This window comes from Hylobates moloch, unplaced genomic scaffold, assembly GCF_009828535.3.
Source record: "Hylobates moloch isolate HMO894 unplaced genomic scaffold, HMol_V3 SCAFFOLD_24, whole genome shotgun sequence".
Lineage (NCBI taxonomy): Eukaryota > Metazoa > Chordata > Mammalia > Primates > Hylobatidae > Hylobates > Hylobates moloch.
The window spans coordinates 18,961,618-18,976,828 of NW_026652299.1; the positions used below are offsets into that span (position 1 = coordinate 18,961,618).

Genomic DNA, 15,211 nt, shown 5'->3' on the forward strand with positions numbered 1-15,211 from the left:
AACACAAAAAAATTCTCTTTACGGAATTACTATATCCATATATTTTTGTACTCTAATAAAGAGATTATTAAAATATAGTACATACTACAATTTTCTGAGGGAAAACTTTAAATATTTCCCTGCATTATTTTCTGGAGTCGTTCAAGAGTAGAGGAGATTTTAAAGTGACCAAGGTTGACATTATTAGTTATTAATTATTAGCTATAAATACTTATTGATGTTTAGATTTCCTTCAAGTTTCACAGACTTTAATTTGAGAGAAATGGATGTTTAAATTTTTTTATTCAAATAGCTCTTGAGTCTACAGAGCCATAAGGTCTTTTTTACAAACTCTCCAAAATTGTAAGCAGATTATGTTCGTTGCAAAAGCTTTTTTTTTTTTTTCTTTCCCCCATCCCATTTCTGCTCTTGGCTTCCATGGTATCATCCCTTCTTTGAAAACATAGATGTCCCCTGCATTATAAAACCACAAATTATAAGCATATCTAAGGCTGCCCTTGTGGTGTCACTGAAAGGAGGAAGAGAGAATGAACGTGTGAAAATGTGCAATATGCTGGAAATTCAATCCAGCTGATGGAAAACTTTGATAGCCTGGCAGAGCCCCTTATCAGAGGCACTCAATTTAACTATGCCCCATTTAATATGGTCCTGACAGCCTAGGATGTATCTTCACTGTACGGAAGTACCAAAAAAACAAAAAGACTTTGTGTTTGGCTTTCACAATTTCATTTTTATTTTCTTATTACTTCCTAATGCTAAGGTTATTTGCCATGCTTTTCCTCTCTCATCTGCAGTCTTTCACAGGGTCCTTTGGTCTTTCCAGGATATCTGCAAGAAACACTCTCATTATTTTCTGTGAAGTACAAAGACTCCCTAACGACCCCACATATACATAATCAATAGGGATAGGATGATTTTTCCAGTTAGCTGAAAGACAAATTAGTCATGCTGAGAAGCTTTTCCATACAGTGAAACGTTATTAACCTGGATAGTTGACCAGCTAGTCGTTTTTTTAAATGTAAAATGCAATGCTTTTTGTTTCATCTCCATAGTCATCAGCATGGATTGGGCTAAAATTACTAATTTCACGAGGGACATTGCTATAGACTCCTTCGTGACTAGTACAAGAATAGGAGAGAAAACTCATTTATTATGTGTTATCAGCCTATACAGGAAGGAGATTAGATGCAAAACGAGATGTATTTTAACACCACAGCACATTGATGTGAATACCCATGAATCTTTTAAAATTCAGAGTTGAAGGGAATTTCCCCCCACTAGGGCTCAAGGTAAATTCACTGTCTGCTTATTTTAAAGTGTGTTGCAAAGAATCGTTTTCATAGCAGTTATTTTGGATGAAAGCAATGTCTATATGCAATGCATTACATATCACACTTTTTTTCTAAATAAAACCACTGTTTAAAACCTTATGACATACTATACCACCATCTTTTGTTCTTTACAAACTAAGATTATATATAGTTATGAGAGTCCTAAGGCATTTTTAGTATTCTAATATATAATAATAATAGATTATTTCCATACATATAACAAATCCACATGTGTATTAACCTCCACTTAGTTCACTAGTAACTGCATATTCATTTTTAGTATTGCTAGAAACATTCTGAAATATGTTTAAAAGTCCTATTAATGTTTGGCTGAATTAAATTTTTTTTCTCATTTCAGAGCCTTAATTAGAAGTTTATATCCCCATTTCTGCCATCGTTTATAGACCACTTAGCTCTAATTTTTGTGTAATTTAGACAAGGGCCGTGTTACTTGGTACTTTTATTTAAATTATATAAAATCATTATAAAATAGGGAAAAGGCATCTCCTAGAAAGACTGCTTTGGTATTAAGTCAGTAAGTCAGAAAGAGGTACACTATGCTTGCTACATGTTTCAAGTTCTTCCTTCCTGTAGATTTAGATAATTTTCTGAAATGAAAAGTCTCAAAGAAAGACAGCTCTAGGTTCCTATTTAACTATCATTGGACAAAAATAAAAATCATTAACAAAATTAATGAGATCATATACCTTCATCGTGAACCATTTTAATATGACTATTTTAGTATGAGTATTTTAATTTAAAGTATGGGTATTCTCTTCACCCAGTGTCACATAGTCTAAAAAAAATCACGTCTGCTAATAAAAAAGCATCAAATACTATCCCATTAAAATGGTACCATGGTGATAAAATGGCAGAAAATAGTACAATAATTACATAAATTGTTATCATCTTATTAAGTTCTGAGAAATGTTATAATTTTAACATCCTTAATTGAACAATTCTGTTCTAAATGGTATTTTGATGCTAATAAGAAGCATGCATATTTTGCCCTCCGCCTGCAAAGTTTTCTAAATGAGTAACTTTTCCAAAGGTTATGCCTTCCAGGAGTTTTCCCTCCCAGGATTATTTCCTGTCTCACTTATGCTCTTTTCCTTTTCAAATGAGCTTTGACATCAAAATGTTGGTTTCTTGGGAAGGCATTAGTGTTAGGGTGATTCAGGGAAGAAATATGTATAGAACTCCAAATGAAGGATGTTCTCAAATTTGGGTTTAATTATGAGATTATATCAATGGTGAATTGATATAAAATTGGGTTTAATTATGAAATTATGTCAATGATATCAATGGTGAATTATTTTCTCCCCTTTTCCCCCTGTGTCTCTTGTAAGCACATTTCTTCCTGCCCTTCCTAGGAACAAGGGTGAATAAAATAGAAGTGCAGTGATATTTAATTGTTGCCAGTTATAGACTGGTGTTTGGAGTAGTTCCTGACTAGAACTGCAGAGTCCCAAAAGATGGACAAGAGTTAGAGATGAATCATCAGAAGACACCCAAAGCACTGACAACTAACTTAAACCAAAAACGGCCCATAGTTGTTGCTTGTGAGTCACCTTCTACTTTTTACCAAATGGGAGATAACTGACATGGACTTGTTTCTGTTCCTGGGATGGCAACAATGACTGGGACATTTCTACATTTCCAACTGCCAGTCTTTTCTGACCCAAACACTTGCCAGACTTCTTGGTTTTGTGTTCACTCTCCCATTCGTTGCAGTGCTTTCCCGCATGGAGACTGTCCCACTTGTGCCTATTTTTGGCAAATGCTTGACCTGGCAGCCCTCTTACTCCCAGGAAAACTCCCACAACTTCCCACCAACATCCAGCTCCTATGGGATCAAAAATGAAAATTAATTTAAATTTCATCCTATGAAAAATATAATTAGCAAGGGGAATCTGCTGCCAAGATAAATTATGCCCCTCATTTCCATAGGCAAATGGATTTTTTTAATTACTCATGACTTTGCATTGAAATCTATTTGTATGGATAATTAGAATTGACAAGTATGTCACTCTAAAGCACTCTCCCACTTTCCATTTTCTTGCTGCTGCTTCATCCATTCCCTTCAAGTTCACAATTTCCTCCCTTGAGTCATCTGCCCCTCATGGGTCATCCAGCCCAGGAGAGCTGAAAGAGCCAGGGGACTTGTTCACCATCTCAGTTCCTCTCGTAAGTCCCCAGAGGCCACATTTAGCATTTGCAGTTAAGCACATAAAGCCCTGGAATGCCTCTGGCAAGGAGCTGACAGGTAGGACTGTGCAGTAGCTTTTGTTTTCTTTCTTAAATATGGTAATTAGAGAAAGGAGGTGGAGAAGGGGCACAGAACGGGTAGGGAACAGTAGGGAAGGGAAGCAGAGAATTATACACGCACACACACAAGAAAAATGTTTGCTACTCTTAAAATATAGTTTATGGATACTTGGAATATTGCCTTCATATCTAACTGGTAAACACTAAGAAAGAGTAGTTCTTTGGAAGGTCTGGAAAGGATAGCTGTAACAGGACAGGGCACTCTGAAAAATTGAATTATAGCAATGAATAGGAATCAGGAGTGCCTGTTCTATAACTGAAATTCTGTATGACTTTGAATAAATTATTAACCCTCTCTGAAGCTCCTTTTTCTTTATCTGTAAGATGAAAACTTTGTTCTAATTATTTGATTCTTTCATTTAGAATTTCACGGGCTGGCAGAGATGATGATTTACTCACAGTCCAACAGGTTTTGAGGGCACCCCTGCGAGTTTAAAATGTATAAATTTAGAAAAACCCAAAGGAAATACTATTTTACATTAGCAGGTGGGAGAAATATGGGACATATTGCCATAAGAGCTGATGTGAAATTGAAAATATTTTGTTTTCCTTGTGGTTCTATAAAAGAGGATAAAAGACTCCCAGTGGATTATTAATGGAAACTGAGGTGTTGGGGGCCTTTGGGTCACCTTGTCACAAACAGATCCCTGAGCAAAGAGAACCTTGGAAGGCAAATAAGTAGTACTTTGGTCTTTCTGATACTCACAGTGTGTTTCCTCTCTGTCATCTGTAAATATATACTGCTAGAACACGGTCAGTTAATGAAGCCCTTTTTTCCTGCCTTCTTTCATTCTCTGACTTTCTTCCTGTGGGGCTGCTAACCAACAGGGAAATGCCCACAGATTAGACAGCTGAAGGGGAAAGAAAGTGATGAAGCATGGCCTCTTGATATTGAACGCTTTACGATCTCTCCTTGCTAGTGTTAAGTTAGCCGTCTATATACTCTCTTGAGTTTGCCATCTCTGGCTATCAGCATGGTACAGATTAAGCACCAATTACATTCTAATATTGAAACTGCAGTCATAAAATGTAAATAATTGGTCTTATTCCATTAAGTATGAAAAATAGGAGGCAAAAAGTAGAAAGCTAAATCCAGCTCAAGGTCAGTATTCAGCCATACAACTTTCACATTGAGAGTGTAAAATAATAATTTGTTGGCATTCAACTCAAGCCCTATAGCAAATCCACTGACAACCTCTAATGTACGTGCCTAAGCGAGACACCAATTGCATTGCACGTTATTATCATTGGCTGCCTAGGTGGCTGTCTGGAATGTATTTTAAAAGAGCTATGTAGGGCCATTACCTCTAGAACCCTAAGTTGTCTTGATACTGAGTCCAAGTCTACACAGGCATATTCAAGTGGAAAATTTGAGAATACCAAATGTCCCCCCAGTAAACACAAATCTGGAGTCAGATGTGCTGTGTTTAAATCCCAGTGCCACCACTTTGACAATTACCTTCTCTGTTGCTTTGGGATGGGTCTTCATTTCTAAAATAAAGCTAACCATAGCACCTGCTTCATAGCACTGTTGTAAGGATTTTGAGATCTTACGTGCAAACAGCACCTGCCCAGTATGTAAGTGTTCACTGTTTCTATTGTGGTTGGTATTGCTGATGATGATATTACTTCTCCTGCTACTGGATTGGGAAGTAGGGGGCCTGGGCTTTCATGCCAGTGTTGCCACTTACTGCATTCGTGCCAACTTTAAGGAGACTTCCTGGACCTCAGAATTCTCGTCTGTAAAATACTGGGACTTTATTAAATTCTGTGTAGAATTCCATCTGATGCTGCCCAATCAAGCGCCTGGACCTTCCAACTGAAATATAAGAGGGAATGTTTTTGGCTCAAAAAAAAAAATCTAGATAAATGACTCACTGCTCTAGTTCACTGATCATACATACATCATTATCATCTCCTTTTATTATGGAAAGAATGGGAAAAAAAATCATCTTCTTAAGTTACATTCCAGGAAAGAGCCAGGAGATCTAAGTGTATTTAAAGTATATATTTTTATTCCTATTAAAATAACTTGTAGTGGAAGTCACTGACTCTGGAGGAATTATACCTCCTTAGACTTTAATTTTTCCTAACAGCCTTGTGTTACTGATTTTATTAATTATTAACAAGCAAAGCTGTTATCTCTAAAATTTTGTGTAGAATTAGATACCCTGTAAATTCTCTCCTTCAGAAATGAGGTTATAGGTCTGAAAATAAGCTCTTATAATTAAAACTTGTAATAAAGCCAAATGATGGTGTGCGGAAAAGTGGAACAAAAAAAATATATGTTATATGTATATATACATGCTCACACGTGTATATACATGCAAACACTCACACCTATGCCCACATATTTGTTATAGAATGTACCATTACTCTGAGGATTGTGAAAGGATCTTTTTAATAAAACAAATAAGAACTTGCATCATTTTCTTCTTCCTGCAGGTGAAAGAGGCAAATGAAAATTTGCAAGAGGATGAAGACGATGCAGTTGCAGATTCTGTATTTCAGAGCGACATCATAGGTAAAAATTCACATATTTATATGTCTTCCATGGAGATTTATTCTAAATGTATCCTTCTTCCAGATATGGTACATTCTTAGAGACCATGTCCCTCTATCAAGACTGAGTCTAACTATTCACACATGGTTGCCATTATCTCCTTAGACGTTGGACGTTACCATAAAATAAGTGGGTCAAAGCAGCACCTATGAGGAAAACACAGGTATTTGCAAAAGAATGCAAAGCAAACTAATGAGAAGTATTTGTCAATATGAAATGAAAGTGATACTGAGTAATCCAGTTTCTGTAATTGTCTCAAGAACACCTAGTGGTTAGAAGTGTGAGTGGTGGCTTTCTTAAATGAAATATTTTATAAATTGAATGTTTTACACAAAGTAGCAAATATAGAATGAGAAAATACGGTTTGCCAAAACTCTCAACTCACTTTTTACATCATTTCTGTTAAAACTCAGAATATAGATAGTCATGTCTCTGAAATAAGTTCAGCTTGTCAGCCATGTCTTAAAACTGTGCATAACCTTGAAGGAACTCAAGTTCCCAGCACACAGGAACTTTGCTGACCTCTTTACAGCAACTGGGAGGTATCCAGTGACGGAGGAGTTGCCTGTGACTACATTCCTTGTCAAGAGACAGAAGAAGTGACACCTTTAGGTCCTCCAGGCCACCCTGGACACTTGAAGAAGTGGTTGTTCCTCAGGCTCTAAATATAGCCATGAATGTGAGTGTGCTGATTATTTAGCTTGACACAAGACACTGAGGCATCATGGAATCATTTCTGCAAGTCACATTTGGGTATAGGAGATAGTACTGAATACCGTGCTCCAGTATATGACGGCCTCACAGATCCCCAGTGTCTAATATAATCGGCATCCATTTCTCCTCTCCTTTCACTGGGAGCATCTTTAGCTGCCCACTCTCAGTCTCCCACTACTCGGCGCCATGTTGGCACACTTTGTGGCTGATTTTCTAGCATACTCAGCAGTCTTGTGCAAATGATAATTTATAGTTTGTCTGAGAGTTGTTGTACCCCCGTGGCTTAATGAGACTGGCATGCCATTATTATTCTTTTCATTCGTAATTGGGAATACAAAAGTCTTAACAAACAGCTGAAACAGTGTAGTCTGAATAAGATTATTATTCCAAAAGGACATCCTTTATTATAGTTGTCAATGTAAAATGCTTAAATTGGTATCAGTTCTGCCTAGTCAGCTAATATTCGAGTTAAATATTGTTTAACAGCCTTCAAACATGACATTGTGCAAAGCCCTGCTGAGTCATCATTTTTCTATAACGAGGTGTTCTTGGGCCTGTGAAATAATATATATAAAGTTACAAGCTGAATTTTTTCTAAGAGAACTACAGGAATCTCTTCAAATATTTTTTAGTGGGTAGCAATTCTTTTTATCTGTGCTGCTTGATGCCATAGCCACCAGCCACATGTTGGCTATTTCAATTTAAATTAATGAAGCAAGATAAAATTAAAAATTTACTTCCTCAATAACAGTAGCCACATTTTGAATTTTCAGTGGCCCTGTCTTCTGTACAGTCATATGTTGCTTGGTGACAGGAATATGTCCTGAGAAATGTGTCATTCGGCAATTTCAACGTTGTGCGAGTATCAGAGTGTACTTACACAAACCTAGATGCTATAGCCTACTACACACCTAGGCTATATGGTATAGCCTGTTGGTCCTAGGCTACAAGCCTGTACAGCATGTTACTGTACTGAATATTGCAGGCAATTATGACACAATGGTAAGTATTTGTCTATCTACCCAGAGCTAAACATAGAAAAGGTAAAGTTAAAAAAAATACAAGTATCGGCCGGGTGCAGTGGCTCATGCCTGTAATCCCAGCACTTTTGGGAGGCCAAGGCAGGTGGATGGCGAGGTCAGGAGATCGAGACCATTCTGGCTAACACGGTGAAACCCTGTCTCTAATAAAAATACAAAAAAAAAAAAAAAAAAATTAGCCGGGCATGGTGGCGGGTGCTTGTAGTCTCAGCTACTCAGGAGGCTGAGGCAGGAGAATGGCGTGAACCCATAAGGCGGAGCTTGCAGTGAGCCAAGATCGTGCCAATGCACTCCAGTCTGGGCGACAGAGCGAGACTCTGTCTCAAAAAAAAAAAAAATTAGCATCAAAGATAAACAACAATATACCTGTATAGGGCACTTATAGAACTGGAGGTTTCTCTGGGTAGGTCAGTTAGTGAGTGGTGAGTGAATGGAGGGCCCAGGACATCACCTTACACTGCTGTAGACTTCATAAACACTGTACACTTAGGCTACACTAAATTTACTGGAAAAAATTTCTTCAATAATAAATTAACTTTAGCTTACTGTCACTTTTTTACTTTATAAACTTTTCAATTATTTTTTAAAGTTTTGACTCTGTGATAATACTTAGCTTAAAACAAACACATTGTAGAGCTGCACAAAAATATAATCTTTATATCCTTATTCTATAAGTTTTTCTCTATTAAAAATTCTTTTTTGCATTTTAAGTTTTTTGTTAAAAATGAAGACCCAAGCACACATATTAGCTAGGCCTCCACAGGGTCAGAATCATCAATATCACTGTCTTCCACTTCCACATCTTCTCCCACTGGAAGATCTTCAGAAGCAATAACACACCTAGGACTGTCATTTCCTGTGATAACAGTGTCTTCTTCTGGATACCTCCTGAAGAATTTGCCTGAGGCTATTAACTTTTTTTTAATAAAAGGAAGGGGTACAGTCTAAAATAACAGTAAAAAGTATAGTATAGTAGTACATACATAAACCAATGATAGTCGCTTATTATCATTATCAAATATTCTGTACTATACATCATTATATGTGCTAGATTTTTCTATGACTGGCAGCACATAGGTTTTTATACACCAGCATCACCACAAACACGTGAGTAATGGGTTACACTATGACGTTACAATGGTTTAACAATGATGTCACTAGGCAATAGGAAATTTTCAGCTTCATTTTAATCTTAAGGGATCACCATTGTGTATGCAGTTCATCGCTGGCCAACACTTCATTTTGTGGTACATGACTGTATGTTCTATATCATAAATAGATCACATATATTCCTTCATCACACAAACATATGTGTTCTTTATGAAGGTTTCCTTCATCAGTGTTCTGTTGGATAGTGCTGCGTTAGATTACTCTAATGGAAGTACATTTGAACCATGTTTTTGATAGATAGTTGACTTGGTGTTCAGATCATTGCAGATGTATTTCTTCAAAGTGGTGGAGGACCATATGAATAAGCTACTGTTGGCCACAAGTAAATGACAACAAAAAAGCCTGACAAGCCATTACATAAATAATACGGTTATTATTTATGTTATAATATTATTATATATATAATATTATATATATAATAATATATACTATATACTATATTATTATATATACTATGTATTATATGTTATATATTATATATTATATATATTATATATAAAAAAATGGCTAGCCTAGCCTAATAGAAGTATTAACACCAATGATCACAAACGCTGTATTTCTAATTATTCTTTCCTGTTACCTAACTATAATGCATTTACCCTATGTATTACACTAATTGTCTACTAGAGTTAACAATTAGTAGGAATTCAAATACCATTCATTGTCTTGTATTGAAAACATCAGCCAGTGATAATAAAAATTAATTCCCTAGGAGGAAACGGGATTTGTAAAATCTTATAAAGAGGAGAAAATGTCCTTCAAGGAATTTGGTGAAGAATATTATTGAAGCAGAACCCAATAGGATTCACACAAAAAAATTGAATCCTATTGGGATTGTGTGGTAGGTGTTCATGAAGTAAAAGATACATGTTATTTACCACCAACTTAAAAGAGTTGAACAATCTTCCCAGTAGTCTAAAGGGCATAGGCCACAGTGCCCCCTGGTTGAATGAGATCTAATTACCCTGCCCCATTGTCTGGATGTACTCCTAGTCTCTTCTGCAGGAGCCAAAAGGGTTCCTACTGCCAGAGTGTAGCATGACAGAGGACATGGTCTAACCCTGATGCTCTAACTTGCCTTAGATAGCTCTGTGAAGTTGCCTGTGATGTGCTCTTCTCCCTACTCGAGAAACTGATACTGGCTCCAAAGCATCCTGCCACCCCAATCTGTTGTCCTTCCTCCATTCTTCCCCAGAGGGGGCTCTCCTGTCTGCAGCTAACGTATCATGCAGATGGACAATAGGTGCTTAGTAAATACCTTTGAGTAACTTAACACCATAAACCAGTTTATTTCCATTTTTCCAGTTCATTTCTTTATTCCTTATCCTCTCCTAGACTTTCGCTAGCTAATGTGGTAAACGAACTCACATCCGTGTGGTTACGGATTATACAGGTACCTTTTTCAGCCACATATTTGTATTGTAACAAGAACTCAGGCAAAGTTTTATTCATAGTTAAGAAGAACTCAGGCCAGGCGCGGTGGCTCATGCCTGTAATCCCAGCACTTTGGGAGACCGAGGCGGGCAGATAACCTGAGGTCAGGAGTTTGAGACCAGCCTGACCAACAGGGAGAAACCCCGTCTCTACTAAAAATACAAAATTAGCCAGGCATGGTGGTGCATGCCTGTAATTCCAGGTACTCTGGAGGCTGAGGCAGGAGAATCGCTTGAATCTGGGAGGCGGAAGTTGCGGTGAGCTGGGATTGCACCATTGCACTCCAGCCTGGGCAACAAGAGCAAAACTCTGTCTCAAAAAAGAAGAAAAAAAGAAGAAGAAGAACTCTTGGGATCTATAAGTTTGGGGCACTTGTTTGAGCAAATTTGGGTTGGAGAAGAAAGGACAAGATCAAGCCTAGTTCAGTGAACTGCACAAGAATCATTGCCAGGGGAAAAAAGAGTTGTTTTGTGGTAGAGCCCTACTTTTGAAAAGTAGCCTGCATTAAGGCTAAGAATTGAGACAAAGCTATGTTAAGCCAAATAGAGGAGGTTTGGAGCATCATGTATAATGGCCATTCTGGTAACACAGACATTGTTCTTATAAGCTTTTATCATCCAACCATAAAGCATCTAATCCACAGTAGTAATGTGCCCATCTGCAGTTAGGTAGAGACAGAAAGAATAAAAGAGTCATATGATGTACAGTTGTTATTATCAAGGAATCTCTACACCACATTCAAATGAATGTCAGCAAATAAAGCAGCTTCTTCACCCAGCAGAGGAGAGAATGCCTGTCCCAATGCCAGAATGTTGATGGCTGTGGTTGTTTCTTTGGTCAGGAAGGAGGGGAAGATCTCATAGGCTCTTGAATCAAGTGCTTCACTTCTATAGAGAGCAAGACCCAAGATCTAGGTGCTTATCAAAATGAAAGGAACTCTGGGACCTACTTCATTGTATCAAAGCCCTAATAGAACATGTCTAACCGTAGTTATCCATATGTGGATCCAACCGTCTGAATTCTCCAAACCACATTGATTTTTAAATCCATGACTGGATTTTTCTAACTATTATTACCAGTAGAATTAGGTTCAGATGGGAGCAGAAGAAACTCTAAAGTGCCATGGTTTAAATAAGAATAGAAATTTCTTGGTGTCACACATGAAAGCCCAGAGGAAAGTGGTCCAAGCTAATAGAGCGGCGCCAGACTCTCCTATCTTGTCCTTCTGCCTGGTTTACATTCCTTATGTTTTTTTTTTTTTTTTTTTTTGAGACAGAATCTCATTTTTTTGCCAGGCTGGAGGGCAGTGGTGCGATCTCAGCTCACTGCAACCTCCGACACCCTGGTTCAAGCAATTCTGCCTCAGCCTCCCGAGTAGCTGGGATTACAGACACGCACCACCACACCCAGCTAATTTTTGTATTTTTAGTAGAGATGGGGTTTCACCATGTTGGCTAGGATGGTCTTGATCTCCTTACCTCTTGATCCACCCGCTTTGGCCTCCCAAAGTGCTGGGATTACAGCTGTGAGCCACCGTGCCCAGCCTACATTCCTCATGATTTTCATTCCCAAAGTTACCTCATGGTCTAGGATGATTGTTGGAAAACCACCCCTTATGTCCACTTTCCAAAAAGCAGGAGGATGATGAAGGACATGGCTTATCATTTTAAGAACACTTCCTAGCAGTTGCCCCATCCTTTCTGCTAACATCCCACTGTCCAGTGCTTGGTCACATAGGATAGGAAACATTATTTGAGGAAGGTAGCCATATGTCCAGCAAAAAATAGAGGTTCTCTTAACTCTGAAAGAAGGAGTTAATGGGTATTAGAGACATCTAGCATCTCAGCCTGCAGCCAGCCCTCTACCAAGGTTATCTCCTTCTAACTTCAGTTGATCTGTGCTAAGAGAACACATGCAAATTCTTACTATCATTTAAGAAACGCATAGAGAAGGCTGGGCACAGTGGCTCACACCTGTAATCCCAGCATTTTGGATGGCCAAGGCGGGCGGGTCACGAGGTCAAGAGATCGAGACCATCCTGGCCAACATGATGAAACCCCGTCTCTACCAAAAATACAAAAATTAGCTGGGCATGGTGCCAGGTGCCTATAGTCACAGCTACTTGGGAGGCTGAGACAGGAGAATCACTTCAACCCGGGAGGCAGAGATTGCAGTAAGCCGAGATCTTGCCAATGCGTTCCAGCCTAGGGACAGAGCGATACTCCACATTAAAAAAAAGAAATCCATAGGAAAACAAATTTGGAGAGTTGTTAGAAAAGATGTAATTGATTTCAGTGATTTATGCATAGTTCCTATTTTGCATAATTTGAACGATCACTGCTCTCTGTGCAGATAACCTTGAGTAACTTTTTGAGAAAACATGTTGAACTTGGATTAATTTGCCACTACCATATGTATGAATAAATACATAATTGGTCACCAACAAAGTATGTAGATGTTCAAATAAATATTTTATGGAATACAATGCATCTAGAATTATCTTTTCCCTAAAATTAAATAGGACATTAGGGCTTCTAATACTGTAGCTGCCAATCAATTAAAGTCCTGATAATTATCTGTCTCATTTCAAGAATATTACCAATTTCCTCACCAAGAAGATTTGAAGAAAGTTTAGAAATTTAATGTAGAAGAAATGGCATTCGTATTTAAAATAAAAGTATGTCTTAGAAAGTTGACCAGATTGTCACAGCTTTTTGAGCGGAAGGCTGCTTAAGTCGAATGTCACATTTTGAATAGTGTGCTAACACATTTAGGCTTAATTGTAGGCAGGAAGAGCTATTGATAATCAAAACAAAATGTGGGTGGGAAGTGCAAATGTTCTCAATAACTTTGATAGATACTGTTTTATTGGCTACTATCAGACTGGCACCAAACTACTTAGATAATCATGCCTATGGTTGGATGGGGAATAGGATGGTGTGATTTTATGTGGTTCAGATCCTGTAGTAATACTTGCCAGGATAATTTTACTTCTGCATTTTCAGACATACAAAATAACATTTAAGAGGTACTGTAGACTAGTAGCTTGGGCAAGGAAATGTCCACTGTGGCTGCACTGAGTTCACCCACTTATAACTAACTACAAGTGATGAACTCAAAAGGGAGAGCTTTGCAACCAGCAAAGGAACCTGAAATGTAAACTCTGTTTGTCATGAAGTGAGGCCCATGAAAACAGGACCATGTGATATCTTCTGACCAAGGAGTGAAAATAATAATATTCATATTTATTCATTGACTACCTACTACGTCCCAAGCCCTATGCTTATAATATTACATATCACCCTGCATGTTTTTCATTCCCTGCTGGCTGGTTCTCTGGTTTTACCGTCAGCTTGCTCCTTGTGAGTGCTTTCTTCTCACTAGCAGATACAGTCACCAAATAAAGCTTTGGTGGAAGTTTCTGTATTTATGAGCATACTGAATCCTAGTCTATGACTCCTTTCCTCTGTTTTTTCACTAGAGAGAGAATTATGGACTTACAATGTTAAAAGTATGGCTTTTTCACTCCTGTGAAATATTTTTTTCACTCCTGTAAAATATTTACTCCTATAGATTGCACCAGGGAGGTAAATTCTATTTAGTTCAACAAGCCTATATTGAGCATTGTCTGCAAACCACGCCCTGTATCTGCTTCAGGGCATACAAAGAAGAATAAGACATAGTATCTGCCCTCTGTGAACTCCAGTCTAGCAAGGATGCAGAGAAGCAAATAGATAATTCAAATGCAGTGTGATCACTGATAAGAGAAAGGTACATTCTACAGACATCTGATGGCACAGAGCAGAGTGCAGAGCCCCGCTTTAGTTGAACTGGGAGCACTGGCTTTTGTCTGTCAGAAAAAGGCAAGTGCGAGTGAGTAATACAGTGAAGTTTAAGAGCGTTTGCCATTTAGTCCAATGTTTCCCAAACTTTGCTGTACATCAGAATCACCTGGGAAGCCTCTAAAAATACTGATACCAAAACCACACCCCATATGAATTAAATCACAGTGTCTGGGGATGGGAGCCCAGCATTTATAGTTCTTGAAGATCCGCAGGTGATTCTGATATGCAGCAGAGTGTCCTAAGGGATAGAATCTCATCAGAGAACGAAAGATGTCCTTGAAGTCAAAATAAACCGCATGAGCAAAGGTCTGGAGATTGGAAGGCGCATGGCACACTGGAGGGTAGGGGAGTCCGCAAAGACCAGTTTAACTAGAGCACAGGATGAGATGCAGATACAGTTGGATTTGTAGGATGGGACCAGATGGTGGAGACCTTGAAAGCCGAGCTTAGATATTTGAACTTAGCCCTACAGACAATATATAGACTATGGAGATTTTCAAAAGAAGACCTATGTGTTAAGAGACATCACTTTTGATCACTATGATGCTCATATTTAGACTTTTACAGTAAAATACTTCTTAATTTTCTCTCACTTATCTTTAAGCCAACCAAATGCACCAGTCACCTTCCTCCTCATGAAACACTCTTCCCTGATCAATGGTGTGCTGTGATAAATAGAATCACGTATTCATATGAAAGGATAGACAAACAAGAATATTTAAGGATTGCCAAAGGGCTCCCTACCAAAAAAAGCTCTCATGCCAGCCTACCAGAATGTGTCTGAAT

General features: G+C 38.1%; 1 protein-coding gene across 6 annotated transcripts in view; it reads left to right on the forward strand.

Moving 5' to 3' along the window:
• Positions 1-15,211, forward strand: part of NCKAP5 (NCK associated protein 5) — a 998,748-nt gene that overhangs the window by 892,582 nt on the left and 90,955 nt on the right. For all 6 annotated transcript variants that reach the window (XM_058434310.1, XM_058434311.1, XM_058434312.1 and 3 more), the window contains one exon: positions 6,105-6,183. In XM_058434310.1, coding sequence (XP_058290293.1) covers positions 6,105-6,183 — 79 coding nt within the window. The remainder of the gene's footprint in view (positions 1-6,104; positions 6,184-15,211) is intronic.